Genomic DNA, 19,077 nt, shown 5'->3' on the forward strand with positions numbered 1-19,077 from the left:
TATAAGTGCATCAGGAACACCCGTGCACGTGTCTACGACCGCCAGATCTTGTTGGAAATCAGAAAACAATGCTCGTCTTACCAGCTAACTATTCTGACGGAGAAGCTGTGTCGCCTTGGCTTGCTACGTGAACCAGGCCCCGAGACCGCGGCGGCGCCTGTCGTAGCGGCCTGAATGAGAAGGCGCCGCAAGCGGTGCGAGAGAAAATGGCAGCGCGGCAAGCGAGCTGGAATCCATGCTTGGCTAAAGGCTAACTCCAACAGACCGGCTCTCCCATCCATTCTACTCTCCAATATTCGTTCCTTGGATAACAAACTGGACTACCTCAGATTACAACGAACTACCCAGGGTGAGCTGAAGGACTGATGTGTTTTTATTTTTACAGAAACTTGGCTCCATGACAACATTCCTGATGTGGGCATTCAATTGAACGGTCTAAACCTCCTTCCGTGCAGGCAGGAAAGTTTCAATGTCCGGTAAGATCCATGGAGGTGGTTTGTGTGTTTCTATTGAGAAAGATTGGTGCGAAAACGCTGTGGTAGTCTCGAGCTACTGCTCATCGCTGGTGGAGTTCCTGATGGTTAATTGTCGGCCCGACTATCTGCCAAGGGAATTTACCACCATTGATACCATGGCTGTGTACATCCCTCCCAGCACCAATGCTAAGGAGGCACTGTGTGTACTCCATGGAGCCATCAGCGAACTGCAGACTGCACACCCCGATGGCTTTTTTTTATTGCCGCTGGGGATTTTAACCACGCAAATCTCAAGTCGGTTCTCCCTAAATTCTATCAATATGTTAACTTTGCAACTTGAGGGGTGAATACATTGGACCTAGTTTACACGAACATTCACGATGCACACAAGGCTGTACCCTGTCCGCACCTTGGCTACTCAGACCACATCTCTGTTATGCTAATCCCAGCGTAAAGACTGTTGCTTAAACATTCCAATCCGGTTCTGAAACAGATCAGAGTGTGGCCAGTAGGAGCTACCTCAGCTTACAGGACTGGTTTGACCACACAGATTGGAGTTTGTTCAAGGAGGCTGCTACCTATGGTCATCTTACTAATTTGGAGGAGTGTGCAGCATCTGTGAATGGTTACATCAGTAAGTACATTGATGACGTCACTGTCTCCAAGTCCATCATTACACGAGCCAACCAGAAGCCATGGATGATTACAGAGGTCCATGCGCTGCTGAAAACCCGTGATGCTGCCTTTAAATCAGGTGACAAGGCAGCCCTGGGCCAACCTGTCCCGCACCATTAGGGAGGCAAAGTGCACGTATGCACGGAAAATCCATGGCTATATCCCGAGACATCAGAGGCACCCGGCGCAAGTGGTTGGGCATTCAGGCCATTACCGATTACAAGACCACACCACATGTCTGCGATAGTGATGCCTTCCTCCCAGATGTGGTGAATGACTTCTATGCACGGTTTGATGCATTGAACAACATGCCCACGAGGAAGACCACCCCTCCTCCTGATGATCAGGTACTCTGTCTGCTCACAGCTGACGTTAGTCGAACCCTATCTAGAGTCAACCCACGCAAGGCTGCTGGACCTGACATTATACCTGGTCGTGTGCTCAGGGAATGTGCAGACCAGCTAGCAGACGTCATCACAGACATCTTCAACATTTCGCTGAGCCAGGCGGTTGCCCCAGCATGCTTTAAGGCCACCACTATCATACCAGTGCCAAAGAAGTCAACAGTGTCCTGCCTTAATGGCTATCGCCCTGTGGCACTCACATCAATTATTATAAAGTTCCTTGAGAGGCTAGTCATGGGCCATATGAAAACCAGACTCCCCAACTCACAAGACCCCCTCCAGTTTGCATATCGTCCCAACGGGTATACTAAGGATGCCATATCCTCGGTCTTTCATCTGGCCCTGTCTCACCTGGAAAACAAAAACAAGAATGTAAGAATGCTGTTCATTGATTTCAGTTCAGCATTCAATACAATTATCCCCCAGAAGTTGATAGGGAAGTTGGGCCTGTTGGGCTTGAACACCTCCCTCTGTAATTGGATCCTGCACTTCCTGACCGAGAGACCTCAGACAGTCCGGATCGGAAATAACATCTCCGGCATCACCACACTGAGCACCGGTGCCCCGCCCCCCCCTCCACCCCCCCCTCCCCAGGGCTGTGTGCTTAGTCCACTGCTGTTCACATTGCTGACTCATGACTGTTTTGCCAAGGACAGTTCAAATGATATCATCAAGTTTACCGACAACACGACAGTGGTGGGACTCATCAGCAACAATGATGAGTCAGCATACAGAGAGGAGGTGGAGCGGCTAGCAGTCTGGTGTTGTAACAATAATCTGTCTCGTAGTGTGGATAAAACAAAAGAGATGACTGTGGATTTCAGGAAGGCCCGCGCAGACCACTCCCCAATGTACATCAACGGTTCCACCGTGGAGACAATTATGAGCAACAAGTTTCTTGGTGTGTGTTGTAAAAACCAGAGTTACGACATTGTCCCAGAAAGTGAGTTTAATTCTGAATCGATCTCTAGCAATACCTATAAGAATATCAAACAAGCAATATATTGTTGCGGTTTTGAGTTTTGGTAACATTTGGTATAATAAAGGTTTAAAATTTCCCCCTCATAGTTAGTCACACAAGCAACATGTAGCCTCATTTGTAGTACAGTTATTTCTTAATATTTGTTAGCTTAGTCATTTTCCTATGTTAGTTCTGCATTGAGTAGAGCAAGGAGAATAGGTCCTACTTCTACTGACTATCCAGCCTCCCTAGCCTCATGCCCCTTTGCACTGACTTTGGTTCATTTTGGACGAATTAACACGAGGCAGGCCTAGGAGGGTCGGGGCGGAGATGAATGAGGGGTGGCAGGGGAGCTGACGGTAAGCATGAGCCACCAATCAGGGCTTAAAGCGTGTGGTGGCAGCACTGCATCATAGGGCGTGGTTGGAACATTCGATCAGGCTAAGGGCATGGCAGATATAACCCATCGTGCGAAAGCCCCAACCAGTTATGGGAGAGGCGCTTGACAAGTGAACACGTTATGAGATGGGTGATGAGCTTGATGAGTAATCAGTGATGGGAGAGGACTGATGAGAGGCGATTGAGCGTTGAACAAAAGAACTACCGCGGGAGGTCTCGTTGAACAAAGGACTAGCGCAGGAGGACTAGCGCGGGAGGACTCTTTGAACAAAGGACTCGTGAGGACTGGCTGATGAATTGAAAGAGCACGTTGAGAGAACTTTGAGAGATACGCGATCGGCGGAAAATGCGCATGAACCAGAATACGCGCTCATATATAAAGCAACACTCGGTTGAGCTTTAAGCCGAGCTACATACAGTGCCTTCAGTTACGCGAGTGATAATGGCTGTGTAACCGCCAGCCACGCTGAGAGACGCGCATTTTCTTCCTACCTCATCGGCTGCCCTTTTGTACGAGTGACGCACTACGAGGATCTTCCCACCACCTGCTTTCCATCTTCGCGGGATTCATGAGGACTGTGGAGAGCCGGACGGGACTGTTCCTGAACAACCACGTCGACGCGTTTGGGCGGGACATAAACCTGCCTGCAAGTCCCTGTGCGAGTGTGGCAGGCCCGCGTCTGGGAGTTAAGAATATGACTCTTTAAGTTCTGCGCTGTGTCTCTGCTGCTACCAAATTGTACATACGTGTGGGGTTGATAATTAAACCTGTGTTCTTCCTTTTCCTTATTCGATCGTCCTTGTGATTTCCACCATTGACTAAGCGTGGTACGTGTAAAACCACTTGAATCGGGTTCCAATATCTAGGTAACTGTGCAGACCACGTGTACGCAATCCACTCGGCATACTCAAATTACACGTGGCTCGTGCGAGGCTTGCTTCCTCGTTTCTGTGGCGGTGCAGGTATTTAGGTACGAGCGAGACCTGGTCCCGAAACCGAAAACCGAGGTCGCATTGGGACGGGACGAGGTGAAGCAGTGTGGGGAACGTGTGTGGAGCGAGTTTGGGCAGAGCACAGCTAAGTTTACTAGGGCTATAGAGTAATTGTCACACGGTGTAGAAAAGCCGACGGCCACCGAATTGGACAGAAAAATTTTATGCGCTCCGGCGGTCGTCGAGGAAATAATTCAAATTGAAGAGGAAACAATTGGGGCCGAAGAGACGGCAGAATCAGAAATTAAATCGAGGGAAGTAATGGAATGTACTCACAGTTATTGTTCACATCGTGATGTCGTGCTTGCTAACCCCAATAAAAGTTTGCAGGTGCTGCTGGCGGAAAAGAAGCTCCCCAAGGTGAGATATAATGGCGCGAATGTGCATGGCACGAATGGGTTTTTGGCGCGCTTGGGGCAGAGACGAAACCCGGGCGGTCGTGAAAGTCCATTGTGCGGTGTACGAGGGCGACTGGCACGCATGTGAGAGAGAAGTGTGCACCGGAGCGCAAGTGTGTGTGAGAAAAGTGTGCACCAGAGTGTGTGGTGATGGAGAGTGTAATGGGAGAGTGTGTTACAGAGTGCGAGGGAGAAGGCACACCGGACTGTGTGCGAGAGAAGTGTGCAATGATTGGGTGTGTACCAGGAGAGTGCACACCCATGGGTGTTACGGAGTATGTAACAAGAGAGTGGGCATGAGGAGAGTGTGTGAGAGAGAAGTGTGCAATGACTGGGTGTGTACCAGGAGAGTGCACACCCTTGGGTGTTACAGAGTGTGCACGAGAAGAGTGCATAGAAGAGGAGTGTGTAACGGAGTTTGTGAAGGGTGCGAGTACGGTGTGTGAGAAAAAATGCACACCAGACTGTGTGTGAGGAGAGTGTGCGTTTACGGAGTGTATGAGAGTTGCGGGGATGCCTGGGTGTGCGAGTGCGGAGTGGGTCACGAGTGGTGAGAACACGGCTCAAGCATCAGCACCGACCAGGGGGTTAGCGCGTAGTGGGACGGGTAGCATACGTGAGCCCTCGGTGAGTTGTGTGCCGCAGAGACCGGAGGGAATCCATGCTGCGTCGGTCCCACGAGGACCGGCGAGCACGATTCGTGCCAGTCCCCGCCCTCTATGGTTGGTGCTGTGCCGTGGTGGCAAAGAACATCGGCAAGGTTCAAGGGGAGGTAGGAGAGTTCGGAGCCGTGCACCCTGGCAAGTGTGGTGTTCCGACCGTGGTCGGTTGGGTCACCGTGCGTGGGACTGCGAGGCCCCATGCAGGGATGGGCCCCAGCACCTCGGCCCGTCCATCCCTTCTCCCCTGGATCGAAAATGCCGGACGGACACCCCATACAGGCGACAAACCACCCGAATGGATCGCTCGGCCCGCCGAGGCCGAGCCGTGACGACGATGTATTTCCACATGGAGAGGCTCAAGCATAGTGGACGGATGAGAGTAGTGTTGGGAAATGGGAATGAAATGGGAAATGGGAAATGAAATGGTGGTGCCACCATTGCATGCCAGGGCTCATGAGCATTCGTTTAGGGGGGTGGCAGTGAAAGCTAGCCGAGGGAGGGCTAGGATAATGGTAGAGATCTGGCAGACTGTAGAGGACATGAGATTTAAGTAGTGACATTGTACCTATAGTGGGGACGTATGTAGTCTAGAAGGATGATAATGATGAAGGGAGTGCTTAGTGTAAGGGATTACGGGGAAGCACGAGGTTTAGGGGAAAAGCAGCTACATAGATGATGCTGTGTGTTTGTGGAATTGTTTGAGGAATTGTGTTTGGAAGATAAGTGGAATTGTGTGAGGAATTGTATCGAGCACAAGAGGTGTGCAAGATATTTGGTCAGTGGAAATAATTGGTGTGCGAGATAAAAAGGTGTGCAAATTTGGTGTGCAAATAAGTGGTGTGGAATGCTTGGTGTGGGAATAAAAGGTGTGGAATACATGGTGCGAAGGAGTGAAAGGGGGGAGATGGACCAATTCACGAATGCCCAGGGGGGGGGGGGGTAGTGTAAACCTAGGTAGTGGGTTTAGGTAAATTGTTTGGATATTGACACCTGCGGTGCAGGTAGTGGCCAAGTAGTGCTTTGGAGGGTGCATGAGTCAGTGAAATGGCTGGGCATGTGGTTTAATTGGTGCATATGGTTATTGGGGCACTCCGATGCTGGTAGTTTGTCGGCCAGGTGAGGCCACAGGTAGGCTCTGGGAGACAGTTAGGGTAGTTGTGTAGTGTTGAGTGGGGCCCGAGGATCCAAGGGAAGGACCCGGGTAGCCCAATGCCAAGGAGGGCATCAGGGGGTGAAGAGCGAGGAGGGGCCTTCCCCAGTTTAGTTAGTCGTAGGAGCAGGTAAGCTCGAGTTGCGACTTCAGTGGCAGAGGTGCGCAGGTAGTTAGACCTGCTAGTGGAGCCAAACGACCCAGCCCCGAAATTGTGCAAGGGCACAGAAAGAAAAATTTGGGAGTGAGACCCAAATTCATAGGGCATCGCAGAGTGGTCAATGGGAATTCAGTTTTTAGAACCACATAGTTTAAAGATGGCCGATTGGCAGGGCAGGACCCCGGGTAGTTTAAATAAGTTAATGTTACTAGAGTAGTTAGGAAGAGAAATCCCTTCGTGCCATCCACAGCCATTCACCGAGGAGATGAAGCTCCACACCAGGACGCTGGCAAACTGTTTGAGTAAGTGAGACGCATCATGACCTAGAGTGACATTGTGTGTTTGTTCCATCTCTTCCTTCTTGGGAGGGATTGGAAGACGAATTTGGAAGTAGAGGGGGATATGGGAGACAAGACTTAGAGACGAATTTGTAAATATAAGGAAGGGCTAGGTTACTGTAGTGTAAGCGGACGTTGGGGGGTATGGGCGGTTAGGGACAAGTCTGCTCTGCTCGCTCCTCCACGCCCCTTGCGTTGCATCACCTTGTTTTGCTGTGTACCTTTGCGCCCTTTCCGCTTTGCCAGTTGTGCTTTGTCTTTCCCCCCACCCCAGGACCAATTTTGGAGGAGGAGTAGTGCAGCACCAGCGACCTGTGCAGCATCCTGCTGCACTTTGCTACATCTGTGCAGCACCCCTGCTGCACTTTGCTACACCTGTGCAGCCAAACTGCGTGGCACTTTGCTGCCAAATCCTTTGTTGTAACTTTGCTGCACCTGTGCAGCACTTTGCTGCCACAAACACTTTGCTGCCACAAACACTTTGCTGCCACAAACACTTTGCTGCACACATTATACACTTATGGATCACAAGTCTTTTGTGGCCTTACACCTCTTCTGTGTAGCACTTTGCTGCAGCATCACCTTGCATCTTCGGACCACTTGTTTTGAGTGGCATCAATGTCACGCAGTCGGACCACATAAGGTTGGCCCTGCTTGGCCAAGACAAACAATAAATACATTTGTTGTACATTTTTATGATGGTGTGCTAGGGGCAAGAATAATTGTAAGGTTTATGCACACAGAAGATGAAAGGAGAAGATGCAAGATGCAAGAAGAAGAAGCAAGCAGCAAGTGTTGTGACTTTATGAGTGTGTTTTTGTGCTTTTTTTTCTTTTCTTTTTTTGTATACAGAGTCGAGGCTCGTGAAAGAGCTAACATTTATCAAACAAACAAATCAAATAAACAAGCAAACAAAGTATATAAAAAGGGGAGCGGTCGACAAGATGGGGAGAGAAGGGGAGGAAGCACACAAACACAACATTTGAGAGCAGGGACATCGGGAGATGTGTGGGAGGGAGAGGGCCTGGGGGGAGGCAGGATAGGTATAAAACGCAAGGACACCAAGGACTTCCAGGAAAGAAGTCAAAAGTCACCTCAAAAAGTGGATTTTGGGTGAAATTAGCGGGGGTAGAAAAAATCAAGGTTTTGGATTGCAGAAGATAAGAGATGGTGGTGAACAGCCGTTTTAAAGACCTGGAGGGAGGAGTGGGATTGAAGAGAGTGAGGGAGCTTTGCTGTGCTTTCTCTTCCCCTCAAAACTTCTTTCCAAAAAGGACAGGTCCTGGGTCATAGAACTGTAAATAAGTAAGTTTCCTGTGTTTGTAAATATAAGATGCTGCCCACCGGCTTTATGTTTAGTTTGGAAAAATTCCACAATTCAGTTAGTTGTGGGCGTGATTCTGTTAGAGTAGCTAGTCAACGCAATAGGGGGAACCACATCTATATGTCACATGTAAAAGTAAAAGTTAGTTCCCAAATCTTTCTCAAAACCGGTCGTTCCAATTGTTGTAGATTCGACTCTGGGACGAGCCTGACGAGGGAGAGGGGGTAGTGTTGCGGTTTTGAGTTTTGGTAACAGTTGGTATAATAAAGGTTAAAATTTCCCCCTCATAGTTAGTCACACAAGCAACATATAGCCTCATTTGTAGTATAGTTATTTATTAGTATTTGTGAGCTTAGTCCTTTTCCTATGTTAGTTCTGCATTGACTAGAGCAAGGAGAATAGGTCCTAATTCTACTGACTCTCCAGCCTCCCTAGCCTCATGCCCCTTTGCACTGACTTTGGTTCATTTTGGGCGAATTAACACGAGGCAGGGTCGGGGCGGAGCCGAATGAGGGGCGGCAGGGCAGCTGACGGTAGGCACGAGCCACCAATCAGGGCTTACAGTGTGTGGTGGCAGCACTGCGTCATAGGGCGTGGTTGGAACATTCGATCAGGCTTAGGGCTTGGCAGATATAACCCATCGTGTGAAAGCCCCCACCAGTTATGGGAGAGGTGCTTGACAAGTGAACACGTTATGAGATGGGTGCTGAGCTTGATGAGTAACCAGTGATGGGAGAGGACTGATGAGAGGCGCTTGAGCATTGAACAAAAGAACTAGCATGGGAGGACTTGTTGAACAAAGGACGAGTGCAGGAGGACTAGCGGGGGAGGACTCGTTGAACAAAGGACTTGTGAGGCCTGGCTGATGAATTGAAGGAGCGCGGTGAGCCAAAGCGAACTTTGAGAGATACACGATCGGCGGAAAATGCACATCAAGCAGAATACACGCTCATGTATAAAGCGACGCTCGGTTGAGCTTTAAGCCGAGCTGCGTACAGTGCCTTCAGTTACACGAGTGATAACGGCTGTGTAACCGCCAGCCACGCTGAGAGACACGCATTTTCTTCCTACCTCATCGGCTGCCCTTTTGTACGAGTGACACGCTATGAGGATCTTCACACCATCTGCTTTCCATCTTCATGGGACGCACGAGGACTGTGGAGAGTCAGACTCGGCGATTCCTGAATGACCACGTCGACGCGTTTGGTCGGGACATCAACCTGCCTGCAAGTCCCTGTGTGAGTGTAATGGGCCCGCGTCTGGGAGTTAAGAATAAGACTGTTTAAGTTCTGTGCTGTGTCTCTGCTGCTACCAAATTGTACATATGTGTGGGGTTAATAATTAAACCTGTGTTCCTCCTTTTCCTTATTCAATCGTCCTTGTGATTTCCACCATTGACTAAGCGTGGTACGAGTAAAACTGCTTGAATTGGGTTCCAATATCTAGGTAACTGCGCGGACCACGTGTACGCAATCCGCTCGGCATGCTCATATTACACGTGGCTCGTGCGAGGCTTGCTTCCTCGTTTCCGTGGCGGCTCAGGTATTTAGGTACGAGCGAGACTTGGTCCCGAAACCCTACTTTGCGCTCGCCCGGAAGGGGTGTTTCAAGTCTCGGTTCCGCCAAGCCCAGCAAGAACAAGGGGATTAATCCCCCCTTGGTAAGGGTAGGAAGGGTGGCGGAGAACCATAGCAATATCAATATTCAGCAATCATTGGAATCAGTAATGGATTTGCAATTAGTACAAGCAAGCCTGGAACAAAGAGTAATACGCACCATCTAAGTATGCACAACATTACACAGAATAAATGTCACAGGAATGGTCGTAGCGCTGACTGTCCGAGTTCTTATAACTGCCACGCAGCGGACAGAAGCAGCATAGCACCTGGGTTCAACTTAGACACAATTTCATTACATTGTGCACATCACAAATGACCTCAAATGGTCCTTCAACACCACTTCCCTAGCCAAGAGAGCACAGCGGCGTCTCCATTTCCTGCAACGCATGAGAAAGGCAAGCGTTCCCCCCTCCATCCTCACCTTATTCTACAGGGGTACCATTGAGAGCGTCCTGACGAGCTGTATCACTGTTTGGTACGGGAATTGCAATGTCTCGGACCGCCAGACTCTGCAGCGGATAGTGAAGACAGCTGAAAACATCATTGGGGCCTCTCTCCCCTCCATGCAGGATATCTATTACAAACGCTGCACACGCAAGGCCGCCAGAATAGCTGACGACCGTTTTCAGCGGTCCTATGGACCTTTTGCTCATCTGCCGTCTGGGAAAAGGTACGGCACCGCAGCATCCGAGCCAGATCTGCCAGACTCTATAACAGCTTCTTCCCCCTATTTGTCAGGCTCCTCAACACCAATTTACCTTCCACCACCCACTTTAATTTAACTAATAGGGTTTAAACACCCTCCCCTTCCCCTCTCCCCTCACCTTCCCCTCTCCCCTCACCCACTTGCGCTGCATGTATCATATACTGCTATACATAATATGTTGCAACATAAATGTTTTACTTATCAGATGTAACCTACAGTCAACTGTTCAACTCTATACATTTTTGTTAAAAAATTTTTTTTCTGTTGTCTTGGATATACTCATATTGCCATGGATATTCATTATGTATTTACTGTATACTATCCTGTGTATTTATAGTATTGTTCTGTGTACTTATGGTATTGCGCTGCACTTGTCATGTCCAATTGCTCTATGTGTAGTCTTGCTTCAATGTTTATATTGCACCAAGGACCAGGAGGAACGTCATTTCGTTCCATTTTATACTAAATTGTATATGGATGGGACGACAATAAAGGTTATTGAATTGAATTGAATTGAATTGTAATCCCTGGATGAGATACAACCTAATTGATCCCATCGAGCATAGAAAACAAAGCATTGTTCCCGGGTATCAAACTTGGGTACAAAAAAAGAAAATAAGGCACTGCTATTTGCGGTGTCAGGACCCAGCCAAATTGGCCTCAACAGCACAAGACTCAAGAAAATGATGAAATACCAAGATCGCAAAAATGAAGAGAAAAGAAGAAGTGCGTTGAAATTGTACCAGTGATTATAATCGGATTACCATCGTCCATAATTTACCCTATTTACGCATTCGCGTAATTACGCATTTTACCGACAAATAAATCACACAACACCCCCCATTTTTGTAATGGTACAACCCTAACTTTGAATCGGGTGAAGGATAAAGGGTAAGGGTAAAGGGTAAAACTCATGAGTCTTACCTTCATGATTACTCTTAAACTGTAAAACGCGGTTCTGAAAGTTGCTTTTCCTGATCTCATGAGTGGGGATTTTCAAATGCTCTTCCTTGAGAACCTTGCTCTTCTGCAGTTTGTTGTGTTATAATTTATAAACAATACAAACAAATGGAGCATGGAAACGGTTTTTTGAGGAGTAATTTGGCACCACATCCCCTCCTCCCCCTCCCCTCTCCTCCTCCTCCCCTACTTTCCCCTCCTACTCCTCCTCCTCCCCTCTACTCCTCCTCCCCTTCTCCTCCACTCCTCCTCCTCCTCCTCCTCCTCCTGCGCCTCCTCCTCCTCCTCCTGCACCTATCCTCCCCCTCCTCCTTCCCCTCCTTCCCCTCCTCCTCCTCCTCCTGCCCCTCCTCTCCTCATCCTCCTCCTCCTCCCCCCATCCCCTTCACTACGCCACTGCTCGTGGGTTTCAGTAGGAATGTGTAATTTGTTCAGAATGCCGGCGATAACTTGCCTACTCGTGAATGACACCGTGGGATCTTTAACGTTCACCAACTAATGCTAGCACATAGGACGTCCGACTTTACGTCCATCCGAGGGACGAAGATGAACACCTTGATGAATCACCTGCCTGCGAAACACCTGGACGGCAGTTTATACCTGGGTCGGCATTCGAACCCAGCCGTCCAGGGTTGAACCTGAAACACATGTTGAAGATCGTTCTGCCGAATGAGTTCAGTTCAGGCTCCGATTGAACTTTCTGAACTCGAACATCGATCGGAGAAATCCGTGGATCTGGATTCGGGAATGATGTTTGTTTTGATAAATGATAACGAGATGACAACAAGTTTGTTTATTAAACGGGATAATCAGAGATAACGGGTTTAAAATAAACGTTATCAATACATGAAAGGGTTTAAACTCCCGCGGAATGTTGCCTCATTCGGTTATTCATTCACAAGAAAATAAACTTCAGGTGACAAACAAGATGAAAATCGAGTTGATGACATTCCAAATAACCACGTGACCTGCTGTGAGACTCGAATGTGCGGGAGTACACGCCCTCGTTCTACGCGGCTGCGTCATCACGTTGTTCATGACGTCACTGAACAGGCTCCATCCACGGAGGTATATAATAAACTGGAGAGCCAATGACGGCTGTCGGCTGAAGCTAGCGGAAGTTGCTTGGCGGCCATATTGGGAAGCCGATTGTGTCTGCGTCCGTGTTTGATCTCACAATCAGCTGATCTCACAATTTCTGATTCATTTTGGATGCTTACCGACTGTAAGGAGTCTTATTTGTGAACGCGCTGTTTCAAAATGCCACAGTGTGTTGCATTTGACTGCACAAATACCTCAGGGAAGGCCTCCACATGCACATTTCACAAGTAAGTGACAAACCGCGATCGCGGGTGTTCTGCTTTTTCAGTTTTTGGCGTGGTCACAGTGGTGGGGCTAGGCAATTAAGTTTCAATGTAGTTTCAATGAAGTTTGAACACTGTGTTTGAATTTGATGATGTTAGACCACGCGCAGGGTGTGCAATACGACACAGATCTCAAATATAACTGTATTGTGTATTCACTAGGGCTATGTGAGTATGTCAGACTGATGTCTGATTGACTCATTCATTGATTCAGATTGAAGTATCGAGATTGACTCGTCAGCTCGTGATCATTGTCAAGTGATTTAATTTGTGATGAGCTTCACTTAATTGTCCAGTCTACTACTGTCAGGGTTTCCATGCCCTCCTGTGTCACTCGTGAGCAGAAAGAGCAAATGGGGGTTACTTGTGGAAGATACGAAAGTCCGACACATGGCAAACATTAGCAGATGAAGTTGTATTTAACTATACATATGAAACTCAAAATATTATTTTGATATGGAGTCGTTTTGACTCGGATGTTTTGACTGCCCTCTGAGGTTTTGACCCGCAACCACATTTTGTGACCACAATGTATTTTGTTTCAAGGTTTCCAAAGGATAAGGACTTGTGCTCTCGATGGACATCTGCCCTGAGAAGGGAGTCCTTCTACCCCACCCCAGGCACCACAGTTCTGTGCAGTGATCACTTCAATGAGAGTGACTTCGACAGGACTGGTCAAACCGTCCGACTGAAGCCGAAGTCCGTCCCCAGCTGTTTCAACTTCCCAGCACATTTAAAGAAGGTAAACTATGCTATGTTGGTATTCCACCTATGTTATGATAGTAACCCATCACATGCCATGTCTGCTGCTTCATATGCAGCTCCTAAGACATAGTTTTATGGAGAACAACTCAGTTGCTTTTTAAAAGATTTAGAGCTGAGCCGAATCCCATTTTGTACACTTTCTTGGCATTTCCCCCCCGAAGCTTTGTTGTAATAATATTTAACAAAATGTTTAGTCTTTGAAACAATGTTACAATACGTCCAACGCAGTCACATCTATTTCTAATTAGAACCCCAATCTAATGAACGAAGCTTCTAAGCATTCGGCTCAGCCCTAAAAACAACTTAATGAGTATTAATGGTTCACCTTTTCTTTTCTTTCCAAATAGGTTACAGCTTTGAGGAAAGCGCCAGTGGCCAGGTCTGTCATCCAAGAAGATACACCAGAACCTCAAGCCACTACTCAAGATCCTGAACCTGAGGTGGGACCCTCATTTCAGACCACAGATCACTCCTACTCCGTCACAAGTCCACTGGTATTGAAGCACAAGCTCGATGAAGCAGTCCACAAGCTGGACAACTTTCGAAAAAAATTAAAAGTGAGTCAGCAACACAACAGAAGGTTAGCCAGAAAAGTGGAGTCCCTGAATACCATCGTGGAAGACCTGAGGGAGAATGGGATGGTCACCGACAATTGTATTGAAATGCTCAACACAACATTCTCTGGTGTGTCAAAAGCTATTGTGAGCAGAATGCTGAAGAACAAAGGCAGCGGCAAACGCTCGAGAGATGAATACGATCCAGTCATCAAAGCTTTCACACTCACTCTTCAATTTTATTCTGCTAAAGGATACGACTATGTTCGAGAGACATTCGACTTGGCACTGCCAAGTCCATCCACAATCCGGAAATGGTACAGTGCAATTGATGGTTCACCTGGTTTTAGTGCAGTTGTATTCCAAGCACTAGAGAGCCGGTTTAAAGCAGAGAAGGAGACTGGCAAGAGAACACTGTGTAGCCTGATGTTAGACGAGATGGCCATCATGAAGGCAATTGACTTTTTAGGGGACAAGGTATTGGGGTACGTCGACATCGGAAACGGAGTCCAAGATGACAGTGCTCCCCAGGCCAGCAACGCACTGGTTTTCATACTGGTTGCACTGAATGACAGTTGGAAAGTGCCTGTAGCATACTTTATGATAAATGGATTGTCGGGGAAGGAACAGGCGAATTTGGTGACACAATGTCTACTAAAATTGCATGATATCGGTGCAGAGGTGGTTTCCTTAACTTGCGATGGACCGTCGGCTCATTTGACAATGTTACGTGAGCTAGGTGCCGACATCACGCCACAGAATGTGAAACCAACATTTCCCCACCCAGCAAATCCCGAAAAGAAAATTTGTGTTGTACTTGATGCATGTCACATGCTTAAACTTGCAAGAAACTGTCTTGGATCCATGAAAATGATGGAGGATGGCAACAAAAAAGTCATCGCGTGGAAATACATCCAGGCACTCTTTGATCTGCAGAAGAGGGAAGGCTTGCGTCTGGGAAATAAGCTCTCCCGGAAACACATCGAGTGGAAGAGCAATGTCATGAAGGTGGACACAGCTGCTCAGACATTGAGCACTAGTGTGGCAGATGCAATTCGGTTTTGCAGGGACACTTTGCAACTATCAGAATTTCAGGGCAGTGAGGCTACCTGCCAATACATTGAAACATTGGACAAACTGTTTGACATTCTAAATTCTCGCAATCCATTGGCACGAAACTACAAGGCACCACTCATGACATCACGAGAAGGACTTTTCCTGCCATTCCTGGATACTGCCTACAGTTACTTGTCCAACATCAAAAACATGAATGGTCAAGTTATGACCAATACGCGTTTGAAAACCCCCTTCATTGGTTTCATGATCTGCATAGAGAGTGTCAAAATTTTGTATTTCACATATGTCAAACCTGCCTCATCTCCCCTGCGATACCTGCTCACGTACAAAATGAGCCAAGACCACATTGAACTTTTCTTTGGAGCGGTCCGCATTGCATGTGGAAGTGGGAATAACCCAACGGCCCGGCAGTTTGTTGCCGCATATAAGCGCCTCTTGATGCGACATGACATCAAGTCTGCAAGTGGGAACTGTTCTGCACAGGACTCAACCAGAATCCTGAATGCGGCTTCCTTCAAGTGCGTTGCAAAGCAGGCTGTGCCTGACGAGAGTCACGACATGTTGGTGGCCAGACGATACGACCTGGAGTTGAGATCGCCGGCAAAAGAGGACCACGACTATGCGGATATTCCAAATTTTGAGCAACTTTCCATCTTTACAGAGTCATGTGTTGGCTATATTGCCGGCTATGTGGTGAGGATGGTGAGGAAGACTCTGAAGTGTAGCCAATGTATTTCTGCATTGACCAGTAACAACGAAGAATGGCAAACCACACCAATGTACAGCCTGATTGTTACCAAGAACAGGGGTGGCCTCATAGTTCCCTCGCACAGTGTTGTTCGTGTCTGTGAGGCGACTGAACGCTGTGTCAAGAGGCTCCTGGCTGTAAGCAATGGCAAAATGCCTCGTGAAAGTGGGATAAGAGTGGCAATTTCCACTTCTGTCCTTTCGAGGTCGGTCGGTCTACATTTGCTTCCTTGGATCGGCACATGTTTGACTGTGAGGCAGACAGCAACCATGTGTTTGCTTTAATACATTCTGTATCACAATCATACAGCAAGATACGTTTCCATCATGTTGTGAGAACACTCGATGATGACATGAAGGAAGAGCGCATCAGGAAAAAATATTGCAAACTGGTCCTGTTTGCTCACCAGTGAGGCAACACCAGAGCAAGCTGAAATATAAGAGCGACCTCATCTCTACATGGTGTGGGTGTGTTTTGTGGGTTAACTGTGAATTGTGTGGGTTAACTACATGACAGCGTTTCATGTCATTTATGTGACTGACTCACTGTTGATGTGTTGCTGACCCATGTCAGTGTAGAATAAACTCTGGTTATCATTATATCTGCGTGGTTTCTAACATCTCGGTAATAGAAACATACACATCTTAGTTACAATATAATGACTGAATTAAGTAACATCATATAACATGACAACAAATCAGATCTTTATATTGAGGAATATTATAGAACAAGCCAAAGAATGGCAAACGACGATGTACCTCAATTTTATAGATTTCTAGAAAGCTTTCGACTCCTTGCCCAGAGAAAGTCTGGGTCATAATGAAGAAATACAGCATACCTGGAAAATTAGTGAACCTTGTAAAAGCCCTTTACCAAGACTTTCAATGTGCGGTCGTCGACCAAGGTGAAACAACAGAATGGTTAAAGGTGAAGACAGGAGTTAAACAGGGGTGTAACATGTCAGGATTCTTATTCCTACTAGTGGGTGATTGGGTCATGAGAAGAACGATAAAGAACACCGAGCGGTAATTTTGGGCACTTTTTTTTCAAACAAGCTCTAAACCATTGGATTCCCCAGGAAAAATGCGTCTAGAACCAACTTCAAACTTAATGAACACCATTTCCTTAAAGAACGGGATTCTGAGCCCGAATATCAGTTCAAATATTAGTATTCTATATTAATTAAATAGTCGGCGGTCCTAAAATTCGCTCCAGCTGCATCATCAGTGCGCCACGCCTTTGCTTTGACAGGCTTACGATCGGCTTCCCAATATGGCCGCCAGACTATTTCCGGTGGCTTCACGGCGGCTAATGCTGCGAGGTGGCCAATTGGCTCTCCATATTATATACCTCCGTGGCTCCATCCCTATGAGTTCAGTTCGCGGAAGTGCTTATGCGGTTTGAAACTTCATCAGCAGGAGAGGTAACGTGTCCGTACTCGTACCCGGGTTAAGGAGTTATCAAGTTATTAATGAGAAATGTTGTACAATGATCGTGTTTGTTTCACTCTGCTAATGAAGGAGTGTGTGGAGAGTGCGATCGGGAAGGTCCGTGTGGTTCGGCAGGATGACGTCAGTTTTAGGGCCTCAGAGGAGCCACAGAGTTCCAGGTTCATTAGTTTCACCACCGAAGGTCGATGGAGGTTTTGTTTTCATGTCTCTTCATCTATTTGTGAACAAGATGTCTGAAAAAGTTGTGGACGGATACGGAGGAAACATGGTGGAGACGCCAGTTGTGGGACACGGACGATTTTATTTTATACCAAGTCGAGTCTCATGTAAGAGCTAACATATGGAACATAAAATAAAGGGAGCGAGAGGGGGTGAGAGGGATGTAGGTGAGAGGACAACAGTGGAAAACAGGGATATCGGGAGATAAAGAGCGCTGTGGCGGGGTACATGGGATAAACAAGATGGACGCTACAGGGATTTCAGGAAAGAAAACAGGGAATTTGACGGAGGTGGGATTGGGGTAGGTTAACGGGGGTAGAAAAGATCAAGGTTTTGGATGGGGATATTTTGGATGATAAGAGATGGTGGTGAACGCCTGTTTTGCAGACCTTGAGGGAGGAGTGGGACTAGTTATGCTAGTTATACTAGTTATACTAGTTATACACCAAAGCAAACAAAAAAGACCAGGAAAGACTTATCTTTGAGGAAGTTGGCAGAGGTGAAAATCGCACGTCCACTGCTCAGAGACTGGAACCGGTAGTGATGATACCAGGTGAACCTTTCGAACTTAGTTTTACTAAAACTCCCATTGAGTGATGGATCAGATGTTTCACTTATGAAATCTCATTATAATCTCTGTTTTTGTCGACACAAGCACATTGTCATGGGACACCTGGCGCTCTGTTGTGCTACCTGTGTTTGTGATGATCGAGTGCACCTTCTGATGATCTTCTTATCCAGTTTGTCATTTCATTTAATACCCTGAATGGTTATTCCGAATTATACCGGGAGCCCAGGGGGGTCAGCCTAGCTGGAAAGTTAACCATTTTTCATGTATATAGTAATGGTCCATGTGCATGTCCATTTCAGGAAATGGACGTCTGCCGGGCACATTATGGTGGGTGTGGTCAAAAGGGCCATTAGAAGGGGACCTCAAAATGGAGCTAGATCAGCTCTGTGAGTTAACCTGATGAAACCTAGTGGAAAATGTTCGGTGTAGTCCGGGGTATGAATGGCCACTGCCAGACATTTTCAGTGGTGGGGTGTGCCTGCCAGATTAGATAACCGGAACCCCAAAATTGAGCTAGATCAGCTCGTGAGTTAACCCGGTGAAACCTACTGGAAAATGTTCGGCATAGTCCCAGATATCACGAATGGCCACTGCCAGACATTTTCAGTGGTTGGGTGTGCCCGCCAGAAACCCCCGAATGCCCCCACACCCAAAATTGAGCTAGATCAGCTCTTAAGTTAACCCGGTGAAACCTACAGGAAATAGTTCGGCAGAGTCCATGGTATCATGAATGGCCACTGCCAGACATTTTCAGTGGTCGGATGTGCCCGCTAGAAACTCCCGAATGCCCCCACCCCCAAAATTGAACTAGATCAGCTTGTAAGTTAGCCCGGTGAAACCTACATGAAATGGTTTGGCATAGTCCTAGGTATCATGAATGGCCAGTACCAGACATTTTCAGTGGTGAGGTGTGCCCGCCAGACACCCCTGAATGCCACCACCCCAAAATTGAGCGAGATCAGCTTGTGATTTAACCTGATGAGAATAACATTGAGAATAAAATACAATGGAATAACAGCATCATAACTTTTGAAAATCAGATGTTTTATTTCAAGTCATGGGGAAAGAAGGGATTTCTAAGGTGTAACACGTCATTTGTCGTG

The 19,077-nt window shown here is 47.3% G+C and overlaps 3 protein-coding genes across 5 annotated transcripts in view; all 3 read left to right on the top strand.

The window, feature by feature from the left end:
- The window catches only part of LOC144888247 (E3 ubiquitin/ISG15 ligase TRIM25-like), a 950,979-nt gene that overhangs the window by 428,192 nt on the left and 503,710 nt on the right, over positions 1 to 19,077 (top strand). The window lies entirely within an intron of this gene.
- Positions 12,314 to 14,476, top strand: LOC144889910 (THAP domain-containing protein 2-like). Its single transcript, XM_078771126.1, has 4 exons — positions 12,314 to 12,553; positions 13,136 to 13,331; positions 13,702 to 14,393; positions 14,440 to 14,476. Exons 1-4 carry the CDS (start codon positions 12,486 to 12,488, stop codon positions 14,474 to 14,476), a joined length of 993 nt encoding a protein of 330 aa, XP_078627252.1. The 5' UTR covers positions 12,314 to 12,485.
- Positions 17,099 to 19,077, top strand: part of LOC144889645 (E3 ubiquitin/ISG15 ligase TRIM25-like) — a 63,278-nt gene continuing 61,299 nt past the window's right edge. The window contains exons 1-2 of one of the 3 annotated variants that reach the window (XM_078770674.1): positions 17,120 to 17,156; positions 17,791 to 17,956. Coding sequence is in view for 2 of the 3 variants with exons in the window: in XM_078770673.1 (XP_078626799.1) it covers positions 17,127 to 17,156 (30 nt within the window). In the remaining variant the exon portion in view is untranslated. Of the gene's footprint in view, positions 17,157 to 17,790; positions 17,957 to 19,077 lie in introns of all 3 variants that reach the window. The other 2 variants (XM_078770673.1, XM_078770672.1) reach the window with 2 other exon arrangements.

This window comes from Myxine glutinosa, chromosome 1 (assembly GCF_964187855.1).
Source record: "Myxine glutinosa chromosome 1, kmMyxGlut1.1, whole genome shotgun sequence".
Lineage (NCBI taxonomy): Eukaryota > Metazoa > Chordata > Myxini > Myxiniformes > Myxinidae > Myxine > Myxine glutinosa.

Excerpts from the sequence above, each read along its gene's own strand:
- LOC144889910 (XM_078771126.1), top strand. The coding sequence starts at position 12,486 with ATGCCACAGTGTGTTGCATTTGACTGCACAAATACCTCAGGGAAGGCC. Across the intron at positions 12,554-13,135 it reads TCCACATGCACATTTCACAA|GTTTCCAAAGGATAAGGACT; the intron begins GTAAGTGACAAA and ends TTTTGTTTCAAG. Across the intron at positions 14,394-14,439 it reads TTAGGGGACAAGGTATTGGG|GCCAGCAACGCACTGGTTTT; the intron begins GTACGTCGACAT and ends AGTGCTCCCCAG.